Genomic DNA, 15,410 nt, shown 5'->3' with positions numbered 1-15,410 from the left:
CACTTCTTCAGATGCCAAAGAAGTGGGCTGTAGCCCACGAAAGCTTATGCTCAAATAAATTTGTTAGTCTCTAAGGTGCCACAAGTACTCCTGTTCTTTTTATTGTGAAAGTGCAACTTACAAATGTAGATTTTTTTTTTGTTACATAACTGAACTCAAAAATAACAATATAAAACTTGAGCCTACAAGTCTACTCAGTCCTACTTCTTGTTCAGCCACGCTAAGAGAAACAAGTTTGTTTACATTTACAGGAGATAATGCTGCCCTCTTCTTATTTACAATGTCACCAGAAAGTGAGAACAGGCATTCGCATGGCACTTTTGTAGCTGGCATTGCAAGGTATTTACGTGCCAGATATGCTAAACATTCGTATGCCCTTTCATGCTTCGGCCACCATTCCAGAGGACATGCTTCTATGCTGATGATGCTCGCTAAAAAAATGTGTTAAATTAGTGACTGAACTCCTTGGGGGAGATTTGTATGTCTACTGCTCTGTTTTACCCACATTCTGCCATATATTTCATGTTATAGCAGTCTCAGATGACGACCCAGCACATGTTGTTTGTTTTAAGAACACTTTCACTGCAGATTTGACAAAACACGAAGAAGGTACCAATGTGAGATTTCTAAAAATAGCTACCGCACTTGACCCAAGATTTAAGACTCTGAAGTGCCTTCCAAAATCTGAGACGGTCAAGCTGTGGAGCATGTTTCCAAAAGTTTTAAAAGACCAACATACCCATGTGGAAACTACAAAACCTGAACCACAAGAAATGAAAATCAACCTTCTGCAGGTGGCATCTGACTCAGATGATGAAAATGAACATGCGTCAGTCCGCACTGATTTGTATCGTTATCAAGCAGAACCCATCGTCAGCATGGATGCATGTCCTCTGGAATGGTGGTTGAAGCATGAAGGGACATATGAATCTTTAGTGCATCTGGCACTAAATATTTTGCAACGCCAGTTACAACAGTGCCTTGCGAATGCCTGTTCTCACTTTCAGGTGACACTGTAAACAAGAAGTGGGCAGCATTATCTCCTGCAAATGTAAAGAAACTTGTTTGTGTGAGCAATTGGCTAAACAAGAAGTAGGACCAAGTGGACTTGTAGGCTCTAAAGTTTTACATTGATTTGTTTTTGAATGCAGGGTTTTTTTGTACATAATTCTACGTTTGTAAGTTCAACTTTCATGATAAAGAGAGGTTGCCTTACAGTACTTGTATTAGGTGAATTGAGAGAATATTTTTTTGTTTTTTACAGTGCAAATATTTGTAATAAAAAAAATATAAAGTGAACACTGTACACTTTGTATTCTGTGTTATAATTGAAATCAATATATTTGGAAATGTAGAAAACATCCAAAAATATTTAAATAAATGATATTCTATTATTATTTAACAGTGCGATTAATCGTGTCATTAATCGTGATTATTTTTTTAATCGCAATTAATTTTTTTATCACCTGACAGCCCTTAAAAAAAAACTTGTATCAACTAATATTGTTTTTATGATTCATAAAATGCCAATACCATTTCAATGGGAAGCTGCTGAAGTGCTGTTTGTGAGTTAAAATCCGCTTCCCTCACGTAACCAAAGATGATATTCTCCATTTACTCCCTGAAGAAAGTGTGTTCAGGTCTTTCTCTTATAATATGAAAGCAGGAGAATAGAGGAAACAAGCTCTACAAGTGTGAACCCTGAAGTTTTTTTTTCCCCTCCCATTTTCCTCTTGAAGCTTGCAGATAAGGTTCAAGAAACGGTTTTAAAATTAGGATGCCACTCTCTATTAATCCGTTATAATTCTCCCCTTTGAGTTCACTCTCATCGTCATTGGTGTAAATTTAAAAATTTTAAATTTGTTATGAATTTAAAATGTGACAGTGAGAATTAAAACAGTAAAATGTATCTTCTAGTGTAATGATGAATTACTTAAATAAAAATTTAGAGCAGCTGTGCATAAGAATTAGTTACAGGTAGATATCCCATGATGCCTCACAAAGAATCGAGCAACGGAATAGAATTCCAGTCCTATTGGCTGTAACTGTGAATCAAAATCTCAGTGTCTCAGGGTTTGTCTGCACAGCAAAAGCTGTGCATGGATTAGCCTACCCAAGCTAGTTTGAATCCAGCTAATGTGAGTAACAGTAGCACTGAAGACAGTAAAGCATGGCTTCAGCACAGGTAGTACAAGCCCAGCACGGACACACTGGGTAAGCTCACTAACCAGCTCTGAAGCCTGTACTAGAGTGGTTTTGCTGCTATTGTTAGCTTAAATCCAGCTGGCCTGGGTAACTCAGGTAGCTAACCTGTGCACAGCTTTTGCTGTGTAGCCAGGGCCAGCTCCAGCTTTTTTGCCGCCCTAAGCGGCGAAGCGGAAAAAAATAAAATAAATAAAAGATAAAGCCGCGATCGGCGGCACTTCAGCGGCAGCTCTACCGCACCGCTTCATTCTTCGGCAATTCGAGAGGGACTGAGGGACCCGCCGCTGAATTGCCGCCAAAGACCCAGACGTGCCGCCCCTTTCCATTGGCCGCCCCAAGCACTTGCTTCCTTTGCGGGTGCCTGGGGTCGGCCCTGTGTGTAGCTATACCCTGAGTGTTGAAAGTGTAATCTTCTCAGTTTCATGACAAATGCTGAAACACACTCAGTCTTAATTAGGCAACAGTGAGTAGATACTTGAAAGTGAAAGGTGTAATAGAATATTTGGTTGTTTATATATAGTTTTGAGTCTCTAAACATGTAATCAACATTACTTTAAGTAAAGTCCATAGGATCCTTCCTATTCATGAATATTTGTTGTGTTCCTGTTGCCATCAGTGTTCTTAATTTATGAAGTGAAACTTTCCATTTCCAAGCCAATAGGGATAATAAGCTCTTATCTGAACCCCCAAAAATTACCAAAGGTTAATCCCCACAATACACATTGAATGGCTTTTAATAGCTTTTTGCTACATACAGATAGGAGTGGACAGTCTCTCTGATATCTATAAATCGGGAGTTCTGGCCTTTGATCTAGAAAATTAGACCTATATTTCTGAGGCATGTTTTTCTTTTGTTAAATGTCTGAAGTTAGAACCAGATGCATTATCTCTACTTGGTCAGGGTGCTGGCAGGAGTGAAGCCTTGGAACTTGAAGGATTTGTTTGGTGGTTCTGTTTATTTCTGATATCTATTCTATACATACTCAGTAAATCTCCTGGGAGATTGGAATTACAGATATAGATATAGAAGCAAAATACATTTCTTGGAGGGCATCCTTTAGACTCGATATTTAGTTGATATGGTTCTAGAGAAACTGACAATTTAACAAGTTTTCAGAAAAAAAAAGTCCAAGTGTAGCTCATTCTCATTTAACCTCAGTGCCTTAGATTCCCCCATCTGCAAAATGGGAATAATGCTTATCTTCTCAGATGTTGAATGTTAATATAAATAGCAAATATTAAAAATAATATTGATTACATTTAAGTAAAGTAGAGAGAAATTATGGAAAACAAGTGGATGGGGGAGAGAGGCTTAATAATTCACTCTTCTTGTCTTGAGCATTGTATTTCAGTAGCATTAGCAATCAGATGTAACAATTTTATTTCAGTCTATTTCTTTGTCTTCTCAATCCTATTTAAAAATATAAAACAGGAAGGAAGATGCATCTTTTTGGTAGATCTTTTGTTTAAGTATTCCAGATAAATATCATCAGTGTTTTCAAAGTAAAATAATGAAATTGTCCGAAAGGTCTTTGCTGCTTATCTCCCATGAACTTTTTGTGATGAAAGCTATTTTAACTTTTGTGGTCATAGAAGTTACAAATGAAAAAGGCTAATTAGATCATCCACTTCATTTCCCAACTTTCTCTTTGTCAGATGAACACTTAAATGGATTTATGTGGAGTCCTTTTATTTGGTAGCATTGCCTTTCAATGATGTTTTGTTTGTTCTTTCAAATATAGCTGATCCTACTGACCTGAGCTTCATCATTTCTCCATGGTCTTTGCTGTTGCTTCCATCTGGGAGTGTGTCATTTACAGATGAAAATGTTTCCAACCAGGACCTGCGAGCATTCACGGCACCAGAGGTTCTGCAGAACCAGTCACTGTCATCTCTTTCAGATGTTGAAAAGGTACATTACCTTCTTTCCTATAAAATGTTAGTCTCTATGAAACTGTACTATAACTGATTTGGTAGAAACTTTCTTTTATTTATGTAGCACCCTACAACTAAGATTGCAGAATGGCTTCAAACTGTCCTGTCTTTGCAGAATATTCACCTTTTGGGCTGAGTATATTTTTTTATACAGGTACTTTGTTTTTGCCCAAAGGGCTGGGGTTGGGTCTGTGAACATGCATGTGCCTTTACTTTTTTTAAATAGTGGGACATTTGTTCCCCCCACATTTCTTTAAGTCTAAAGCAAACTACTTTTCTTTTGTACAGGTGAAATGGGCCCTGAAGGTTGGGATTAGATTCTCAAGGTGGATTGTCTTGTGCAGAAGGTTACATACTGAGCAGTTGCTGTTTTGGAAATAGCATAACGGAGTCATGTCCACCCCCCAACCCCCAAGATAGGGTGCTCACCTAAGTAAGGGTGAGCTTGAACATAAATCAAAGTTGTATCTGCATAGTTTACTGACTAGTCTTCCAAATGGCTCCCAATTAGCCTTTTTTTTTTCAGCTTTAGGGCTTTCTTCAGCAAAATATCCCCTCAGCCTAGCAGAATATGGAAAGGGCTGGGAATGCGGAGAGGATGGGGTTATAGTCCCACCTCTTTCATTTGACTGGTCTTCATAATCCTGAACTCTTCAACCGTTATTTAAGGGGATGTTGCAGGGTATAATAGTGTGGGAATCACCCTGATGTGGCCGCTGTGGTCAGATATGACATAGCCCATGGGGGAAACTGAGGTAATCAGTCAATTCTGCAAGGCTTGTATATCGTGAATGGTGCCCCTTCAGGGTTCAAGAATGGCTCCTTTTCTGGACTTGGAGCCCCTCCAGAGGGAAAACTACAGCAGCTTGTTTCTGGAGTGGTGTGGTGTGTAATTCCCCAAAGACCTGGACCTCTTGCTGCTGTGTGTATGGTCCCTTCACTGGGATTGGGCTTTCCTAGGGCTTTGCCATTCATTGCCTTGCTACCCTGCCCTTTCCTAGGTCCCCTTTTTTTCTGGTGAGCTCTCTGAGAACTTCTCTGGGAACTTCCTCTCTCTGTTCTGAGAGAGCGAGAACTTCCTCTCTCTATTCTGTTCTGGTGAGCTCTCTGAGAACTTCTCTGGGAACTTCCTCTCTCTGTTCTGAGGCTTCCTGACTGAGCACTCGGAAACCTTTATTAGACTGGGTGTTCTTCACCTAATTAACTGCCGCCCAGCTACTTAGTCAGTTAATCCCCAGGTGGATCACTCTCCTTAGTGGAGCTTGTCACAGGCACAGGGGGTGCTGAACCCCTCAGGGACCAGCAGCCTCCATGACAAAGGACTACAGCCAAAATAGCTGTATGTTTGAAAGCTGTTATATGGCTTGGCAGGACTCCTCCTGGAGGAGCAGTTGCATGGCTTTGTTCTGAAGGAGATTGGTACTGGCACTATTGCTATTACACGAGCAAAGACTAGCTACACTTGGACTTTTTTTTTCTGAAAACTTGTTAAATTGTCAGTTTCTCTAGAACCATATCAACTAAATATCGAGTCTAAAGGATGCCCTCCAAGAAATGTATTTTGCTTCTATATCTTTCTTCAGTGGTTGAAAGCACTTAGCTTCAGGCCTCTTGCCTTGCAACACAGTCAAGGCGATCTATTGTAAGACGGATATATATATACCTCATATATATGTATATGAGTGTGTTAACTGTTCAGGGCCAAGAGACAGAAGTCCTTACACAAGTAACGGTAGTACTGAAGTCAGTGGAAGTTTTGCCAGAATAGGGACTGCAGAATCCGGAACTGACGGATAGGAGGGATAATTCCAAACTTTGTGATAGTGGTACTATGAAGCACCGTGTAGTTAGAAATCTTTACTAAAATGTATAACTTGAATGAGCAGGTGCAATTCTGTTGAAGTCAGTGGAGCTGTGCCACTTTGTACTAGCTCTGAATTTGGCTTAAGAACTCTCTTATCAAAAGCACCAGGAAAATGATCAGTAAATTCCTTAAGCAGCTAAACTGTATCTAGGTGAAATCTCTTACTTCAAAGTTGGGTGCATTCTTAATTTAACACTAAGATTACTTGATGGCAATAGTTTTTTTTTTCTTTTTTAAAAATAGAAGAAGAAAACTCTATGTTGCAAACCAGAGGCCCTATGTTTCCTTGTTGCATAGAAAGAAGTGAAAACTGATGGAGACTGATGTGGCATGTTTCTCTTGCACATGAACTCATTCATTGTTGATGACCAAATTATGGCCTTTGTCCCCGTATGCCGCTCTGATTAATTCTCTCAGATTGTGGCCCTTGCTTATGAAAATATACATTTTGCTATTATATGACATCTGGTAACATAATTTTCTGGAAAGTAGTGGTAGTACGGTTGTGACTCTTTACCTCTGCAAGAGCCTGATTTCATATTTCCTTGGGAAATTATTGCATGTTGACATATATATGCCTTGGTTTGCGTAAGGAGATTACTCATACAGTTGGTTTAACTTGGTTTATATCCTTTTAGCTTGTGGTATTTGGTTTTAGTGTTGTGTTGAAGTTTTTTACTGGAGTTGAATACATCTAATTTTGGGTTAAATTCTAGCTAACTTTGCACATACACATGTGGCAGGAAAAAAACCCCAAAATCGAACCACCACTGCATCAAACTGAAACGATGCAGTGGAATTTGAAGAAAATGGGGTTTCTAGGTTCTAGTTCCCCAGTCAACTTGAGAAGAGGCCATTCTGCTGGGCCTCCAAAAAAGAGTTGTGTATGAGTAGGGCCCTACGAAATTCATGGCCATGAAAAACGCATCACAGACCGTGAAATCTGCTCTTTTGTGTGCTTTTACCCTATACTATACAGATTTCACTGGGGAGACCAGCATTTTTCAAATTGGGGGTCCTGACCCAAAAGGGAGTTTCAGAGGGGTTGCAAGGTTATTTTTAGGGGTGTTGTGGTATTGCCACCCTTACTTCTGCACTGCCTTCAGAGCTGGGCAGCTGGAGAGCAGCGGCTGTTGGCTGGGCGCCCAGCTCTGAAGGCAGTGCCTCGCCCACAGCAATGCAGAAGTAAGGGTGACAATACCATACCATGCCACTCTTACTTCTGCACTACTGCCTTCAGAGCTGGGCAGTCGGAGAGTGGCAGCTGCTGACTGAGGGCCCTGCTCTGCAGGCAGCTGTGCAGAAGTAAAGGTGGCAATACCATACCAGGCCATCCTTACTTCTGCGCTGCTGCTGGCAGCGGCTCTGCCTTCAGAGCTGGGATTCCAGCCAGCAGCCGCTGCTCTCCAGCTGCCCAGCTCTGAAGGCAGTGCCGCCACCAGCAGCAGCGCAGAAGTAAGGGTAGCAGTACCACAACCCTTCTCCCCCCCCACACACACAATAACCTTGCAAACCCTCCCCCCCGCACACACACACACAACTTGTTTTTGGGTCAGGACCCCTACAATTACAACACTGAAATTTCAGATTTAAAAAGCTGAAATAATGAAATTTATTATTTTTCAAATCCCATGGCCGTGAAATTGACCAAAATGGATCGTGAATTTAGTAGGGCCTTATGTATGAGTTTAACAAGGTACAGCCATAGCATTAGGGGCCTGATCCATATGTCTATTTACCATATATGTATGTATCTGAAACTTGCCTGGCCAAGCTGTGGTTCATGCAGCTTCAGTTCAATTAATTCCTTCCTACTACATGGCAGATGTGCGTGCATGGGGCTTTTTAACAGCTGTTAAAGGTGTATATTAACAGTACTTTTTTACTTGGTTTTGTGGGGGGACTGTGCTACTTACATCTGTTTTTAGTGTCTACCAGAATTAGGCCATAGAATTTCATTTATCTGCAGCTTCTGGCACCAAAATGTATCAGGAATATAGTCTTGCAGTTATGTTAGCTTATTTTAATTTAAAAATGCAGCTGGTTGAATAGAGTGAATTTTTAAAGAGTGTGTATAAAATTTAGAATGTAATACGAGAAAAAGCATGTGATGAACTTGCATATATCATAGTGAGCAGATAGGCTTCATGTACAACTTTATTGTTTTAGGTTACTGAACTCTGAAATCATTCAAATGTAGCTTATTGTATTGTAGATTAAGGCTTTATGAGGCAGACGTTTTTTTGAAGGAAAAGTCAGTCTGTGTTGGATAGCATTCCTTCAGAAATATTTCAGTTTCTGTATGTGTATTGTCCTTCAGAGTTAAGTGAAATTTCTTTTGCTAATGCTGACCCTGCCTGCATCTTTGTCTGCATCTGCCCTTCATCCCCTGTATTCATTCCAAAATCCTTCTCAAATTTATTTACTTGGCATTTCTTAGATTATGTTGCTAATTTCATCTGGCTTTCAATTTTAAGCTTCAATCTTCATTCAGTGTATTTCACTGCAGTTTACCAAACTAGTTTCTGAGTGGAAATCTTTGTTTTATTTTCAGTTCTTGTTCTGAAATTGGTTCATGTCAGAATTTTACTGAAACCAAAACAAATTCCTGTTTGTAATGACCTCTTAAAACACAATGACAGGGTTGCATTAGTATTTGGGTCATGACTTCATTTCTTCTAAACCAAAGAAATTATGTATTCAACAATAAATATCATCCAAAGTGCTAGTCAGACAATGAATGCCTTACTGATTCTAAGTCTCTTGTTAAATTGAACAAAAAAAGCTGCTTTTGTAATTGTAGGCTTATTTGAAATATACATTTGCAAATCATTCCACAAATAATAAATTTGTGATACGAATTTAGTGTTACTTATTTCTTGTAAAAACTGTTCAAAATATTTTAATATAAATCATAAAAGCCAAAAATCAGGATTACCAAAAAGCATTTAAATAAGTATCTTAATTTTTTGGAGGTGCAGAGTACTTGCAACTCTTATTGAAGTTCATATTTCAACTTTACCTTGATATAATTTGTCTTAAATAGTACAGTGTGCATACATAACACACACATTTATAAAAGAACGCATGCTTAGCTTCATTCTTAATCTTATTATCAGCACAACTTTTAAAATAGATGCATTTATCTAGTTTTAATGAACTTGACATTATCTCATATGAATGGAGTTTGACATGACCTAATGCACAAGCCTCAACCATGATGATCAAATAAACAGTTAGCCTAGCCTTGGTATGGGATTTTTTCCCCCCAAAAATATTTGGCATGACATTAGTCTGTCAAACCATAATGAACAATTAGAGAACAGTATATAACATTCAACTGAAAAATGTAAAATACCAACATGAAAGTAATATAACTTTTTTTAAAATTAAATTGTAACAAATATGAGTAAGTGCAATTCATTTTATTTGTTACAAACATTTTTATATGTAAAAGATTGCTTCATATGTATGTAGCTTATGCAGTTTTGTTTATATTCTATAGTGCTGTTGTAATAGTTTGTGAAATACTACATTCAGAAGAACCTCAGCAATTCACGCAAACTGATTGCAAATTAAGCATACAATGGAGCACCACACCAAAATGTTCTTTGTTCACTTATTTTGAAAAATAGTTCTTCACTGTGTAGTAGAGATGCAGTACGTTTTGTAAAAATAACAGTCTTAGTATAGGGACCTCTTTACAATGCTCTGTAATAAAAGCTTTGCTGGGAAAAGGCATGAGACTCTCAGATGTTTTGGGAATACTGTTCAGTTTGTATATTAGCTAATCTAGAATTAATAAAAAGCAACAGAGGGTCCTGTGGCACTTTTAGTCTTAAAGGTGCCACAGGACCCTCTGTTGCTTTTTACAGATTCAGACTAACACGGCTACCCCTCTGATACTAGAATTAATAAGGTTGTTGTGTAGTAAAGAAAAACTGGTGTTACCAGTTAACTATTTTATACCCATAATACCTGGGTTTGGTAAGTATATTTTTTTCTTCTCTTCATTCTCTGTTGCCAGATTTATTCATGTATGTATTTATTTGTTTGTTTAAGATTGATGGTATTGCAACTGTCTAGTTTCCTTTTCATGCATAGCTATGGTGTGTCTATGGCACAAATTGGTAACATTCTCTAATCTTTCAGTAGAAGGTCTTGGTAATAAGCTGAATATGAGAAGTACCATCTCAGTATTTGGAGAGTTCATTTACTTGTAGATGACTGAGTCAATGACAAGCACATTCATTAAACTGAGAGCCCCTGATACCTGACTTTGACTGTCCAGTTGGAAGGTAAAGCCAATAGCAGTCTTTCCACAGAACAAGGAAGACTTAGTTCAGTGGCCATCATTTCCTCAGTGAAAAGAGGTTCTGATGCACGTGTGAAACATTGCTAAATATGTCCTGCCTGCAATTGAGGGATCTGTATTTAGGAAATAAAGCTTATTTATGGTTAAAGCTGTCAAACAGTGACGTCTAACAATTCCCTTATAATCCAAATTTTAGATATAGGGTTAAAGGTAAAAAAACCAATAAATTACAAAACAGACTAACAAAAAAAACCCCTATGTCATGAGGGTAGCCATCTTAGTTTGGTTTGTGGTCCAAACCACATGCAGTTGGAAACCAGTTTGCAAATAAGTCTTTAATTTTTCCACTGCACATTCACAACCACCATAACAAAAAAAAAAGTCAGGTTAGTTCCATGTTTAAATATTATTGGATTCCCTTCACAAAACAACATGGTGGAAAATACATTGAAGATGCAAATAATGATGAATGCCAACTCATTTGGGTTAGATTTTATTTTGATTTTTTTTAGCTCCTTGGAGAAGCAATCAGTTTGTGAGTAAATTTAACACACACACACACACACACACACACACACACACACATCCCTGAAAATGTTAATCCTATGTGTAAAATGTTAAATAACCCCTCTCCCCCACCAAAAAAACAAATTCCTATTGCATTGTTTCGTCTGATTTTTTTACTGCTTGAAATTATTCTCCTCCTGACCTCTCAAAAACTAGATGGGTTACTTGGTCGTTGTATGATTTTCTGTGTAAAGCACTTTAGCACTTGTTAATACCATGAGTATGACACGTGCTTTCTTAAACAATTAAATACGTCTTTTCCAAAGTGACATATACCATGAATAACTTTGTCTTTTTAACAATGCAAAAGAAGTTGAGCTGAGTTCATGCTTATTGTTGGCATTCACCTGTACAAAGGTCCCTGTTACAACCAAGCTGAGACTTTGGGGGACTGAATATTCCAGTTCTCCCAGATTAAGCTATGGCCCTGATACTGCAACTGCTTGCTACTTGATGTAGTTCCATTGGTCATGATGAATTAAAAGAAGAAAAAAGAAGTCTGCAGTTGATAGTACGTGGTTTCAGGATTGGTCCGTAAACTGTTATCTAATGGGTATCAACCCAAATTGTGCCCTCAGTTGCACCTCTACAACACCAGTGTAATTCATGAGATCTTGAAATCAGAAAAGTTTGTGTGGATGTAACATTAGGCAAAATTTGGCCCGTTGTCTTCTCCTTAGGCACACCATTACTACGAATCCCTCCATGGCATGTACTCCAGCTTTGTTTATAATATATAAAGTAATTTTCAGAAAAATTCCAAGAAAAATATTTTGTATTTGCATAATCCCTCCTCCCACGTATACCTCAGGCGTAAACTTTACTATTCATCAGCTTGTTTAACTGAACTCTCATGGTGAATATAATCATATGTCGGCTGTATTTATTCTATCACAATCTCGTATCAGTGCAGCCCTTGGCGCGGTGCTCTGCATGACTCATCTACCATGTGTGTTGGGAGACAAAGCTCTTTGTGATAACTGGAGGAAGCTTAGGACTCAAGTGCTCTTCTGGATGCCTCTATTTTCAAATGTTATGTGGAAAATAGATAATAAAAATAAATAGAAAACAGAATGGGGAATATGTTGCTCCTAAACAGCTGATGTTACCATGCCTTGACTTGGAGGGATTAAATAAAAGGAGAATATTGCATCTATTTTGTAGTTGAAAACTGAAAATAGTTCATATGTATGTTTTAATTAAACCACAAATTGGAAACTTGAGATTATCCATTTTTAAAAATTAATACACTCACTGAAAATCATCAGGAAAAGAATTGAGAATTTGAAGAAATGCAAAGGAAAAAGGGTGATCGTTTTAAATTAAAATGCACACCATATTTATCTGTTTCTGAGTCCTATCTAGCTGACAATGGGCTACTAATTATTTTTGAGTGACATCAATGGTAGCATGAATATGTAGGTGGTTTTGTTAACAATGGGACCATTGGTTCACATGTCTGAAACATAGTACTGAATATTTACCTTTGCTTTTCTTTAGCACAAAATATATTGCACTTCTTAAATTTAGGATGGCTGAAAACCATACACAAGAGCTCTTAACGAGATATTTGAAAAAGACTGCTGAAGCACTCTTTAATTTTTTGTTGTTGTTTAGAATTTATATACAGGACTGATACTTGCCAATGCAATGAAGGAGGCTGCCGGTTTCACTCTCACTTACTATTCAGGTCACAAGCCACTTGGCATAATACTTTTATTTAGATGAAGCAAGAGCTTCATGTATAGTCTGCACTTTAATGTTGATTTTGCAATTCAAAAAGCCTTTTTTAATAGCAATGTCCATATTTATTGTGTAAATTTGTAAATACAACTGTATATCACAGGGTGGCTGGCCAGCCCTGTACATGAAGTAGTTCCAGCTCCCCAGTACCAGAACAAGTGCTCCCAGTCTGGCCAGTTAAGAGGGCAGGGCCACACCTGAGGCAATAAAGGATAGAGGGGCAGAGACTCCCATGAGACAGAGGGACCTGGTGAGTTCGTCAGGAAAGAGGCAGCTGAGAGCTACCAGGGGGCTATGGAGGGTCCTGGAAGGAATTTGTCGGTTGTTCCTCGGGGAAGACGGAAGGCAATAGAGCAGCAAAGAAGGGTTTGCTGCCTGACATCCCAAAGCCAAAGAGCCAGGGCCAGACAGCAGCAGCGGGAGTTGCCTGCTTACTTCTAAGCTGGAGAGATGTAGCCAAGGGGCGGAGAGTTCTGAAGGCCGGAGCGCACCAGAGGAATTTGCCCACTGACCTATCCAGGGCCAGAGTGCTGGACCTAAGGGAACAGGGAGAGGGAGGGATGATCCCTGATGAAGATGATTTCCCAGCAGAGAGTTTGTGGGGAGTTACCACTGAGAAAAGTGGGTTCACACTCCAGTTGGAAGAGTTGGGGTGGCCATCCTGGCAGAGGGACAGATGAGGACTGGTGAGGAGCCTAGAGTGTGGTAAAAGATGCTGGCATGTGGGATGTTACATCATGGGGTTTTGAGGATAATATGCACTGGGATGATAGATGGGACTGTGTGGAGGACTTTTGTTATGAACGGAATTGTACGATGTTTTTTATAATAAACTGGCCCCACAGAAGGGTATTATTTAAGCAAGGGAGCCTGAAGTGGAGTTCTTGGGTTACCTGAGAGGGGACACTTGTTGTGCCACAACCTACATCAGGAGGGTGTCCCCGGGCAGGGCTGCCATTTGACACTACCATATTATTGTTTCATAAAAACTAGACTAATAATAAATATTAACTATGGTAGCTCTCGCCGTTGTCTCCCACAGCATCTTCTGTGTAGATTGTAGATCTCTCTAGATATTGTCTCTGGTAGATTATAAACTGTCCAGGGCAGAGATTGTCTTGATATCTGTGCCTTTTACCAAGTCAGGTATCTGGTCAGTGCTGAACAAATACATAACTTTGTCTTAAACATATATTTAAAGCAATTCTATCTTCCTCCTGAATATGTAACTATAAAACTGTGTTGAATTCGCATATATGGTACAGAAAAACAGTAAAAGTCAGTTTGCATTTCATTGTTGTATGCAGTCTATTGGCTATGTTCATGAAGAGTTTTCTCCCATTTTACACACACATTTCAAAAACATAAAATATTGACTTCTTAATGGTGATTCTAACTGCATATAGCTAATGCTTCCAGTTGCCCTGCAATTTGTATTTTCTCTTTAGTTGGGGGAAGATGGGATTGGTTGAATCACCTATAAGTGGCATCTATACTCAATTTTAATATAACTTGTTGCCAAAATTATGTAATGCACCTCTTGCTTTAAATTATACAGTTGTTACTAACACACGTTCACTGTACAATAGTTGATTTGTCCAGTACAAAGTGTGTCATTACCACATTATATATACAAACAATCCAGATTAATTATTATTCGCTACTTTTTTCTATTATTATTTATTTATATTACAGCAAGGCCAGTGGCGCCCATTAGGATGATTTGTTGTGCTGGGACATGTACAAATATGTAGGAAAACACATTCACTGCTCTGAGGAGTTTACAATGATTGAAATTTTAAGATGACAACCTCATATGTTGTGTACATAGATGAAAGTCCATTGGCAACCCAAAAGCCAGTGTTTGTGATCCTAAGTGTTTCACCACCTTCAGAACTATGCACCTTTTAAGACTTGCAGCATTGAAATGCCCTGCTGCATTTCAGAATGTGTTCATCACCATCAAGTGTCGTAATCTTATCGATGTATACTGGGGCTTAATCTTAAATGAAGGGTTAAAAACTAAATGGAAATGTTAGAGGAGCATTATTAAGATTTTTTCAAGTCTTTTCCCATAGTAGGATTTGCTGCTCTGACTGTAACGACCAGGGCAAAGGACAATTCGGAAGCTCTCCAAGGCAAGGAGACTAATTGAGTCCATGTCTAAGCTTAGTTGTCAAAAATGTAAACGTGCAATAGTGCAGCTAATTGGGGGGGGGGGGAGGTGGGAGGGGAGGACCACCCTGTCTCAGAATGTCAAGTTCATCACACCCACTTAATACTCTATGGATATACTGATGAATTTCCAGAATTGTCCCTTCATTAAGTTGACAGATGGTTTGTGTTGTATTACAGATTCATGTTTATTCTCTTGGTATGACCCTTTACTGGGGAGCTGACCATGAAGTCCCTCAAAGCCAAGTAAGTATTTTTTTAAGACTTCTTTTATAAAATCTCACCATTTTTAAGTTTTAAAATGAGGTTTGTTTGATAACCTCCTCCTCATTTCTAAAAAAACAGAATAACAGGGCAAGGTAAACCCTTGGGATGCTAGTGGGACTGGTGAAACTAAGTGAAAAGCAGGGAGTTTTTACATAATTTGGGTTTTTGTAATTTACATAATTACAAGGAGCTTGTGAGAGGGGGGAAAAGTTGTCCCAAGGAGTAGAATTTAGGGCTCGTTCCTGAAGTCCTCACTCATGTGAGGAGTTCTATAAATATGAATGGGACTATTCTGATGAGTAAGAGCTGCAGAATTAGGCCTGTTGGGGCACGAACCCA

At 38.8% G+C, this 15,410-nt stretch overlaps 1 protein-coding gene across 8 annotated transcripts in view; it reads left to right on the top strand.

The window, feature by feature from the left end:
* The window catches only part of PTPN13 (protein tyrosine phosphatase non-receptor type 13), a 190,446-nt gene that overhangs the window by 59,880 nt on the left and 115,156 nt on the right, over positions 1 to 15,410 (top strand). For all 8 annotated transcript variants that reach the window (XM_026660490.2, XM_026660493.2, XM_026660494.2 and 5 more), the window contains exons 3-4: positions 3,948 to 4,117; positions 14,985 to 15,050. In XM_026660490.2, coding sequence (XP_026516275.1) covers positions 3,948 to 4,117; positions 14,985 to 15,050 — 236 coding nt within the window. The remainder of the gene's footprint in view (positions 1 to 3,947; positions 4,118 to 14,984; positions 15,051 to 15,410) is intronic.

This window comes from Terrapene carolina, unplaced genomic scaffold (assembly GCF_002925995.2).
Source record: "Terrapene carolina triunguis isolate 2854851 unplaced genomic scaffold, T_m_triunguis-2.0 Scaffold789, whole genome shotgun sequence".
Taxonomy (NCBI): domain Eukaryota; kingdom Metazoa; phylum Chordata; order Testudines; family Emydidae; genus Terrapene; species Terrapene triunguis.
The sequence above is the reverse complement of the archived record's forward strand: the minus strand, read 5'-3'. Positions and strand labels throughout refer to the sequence as shown.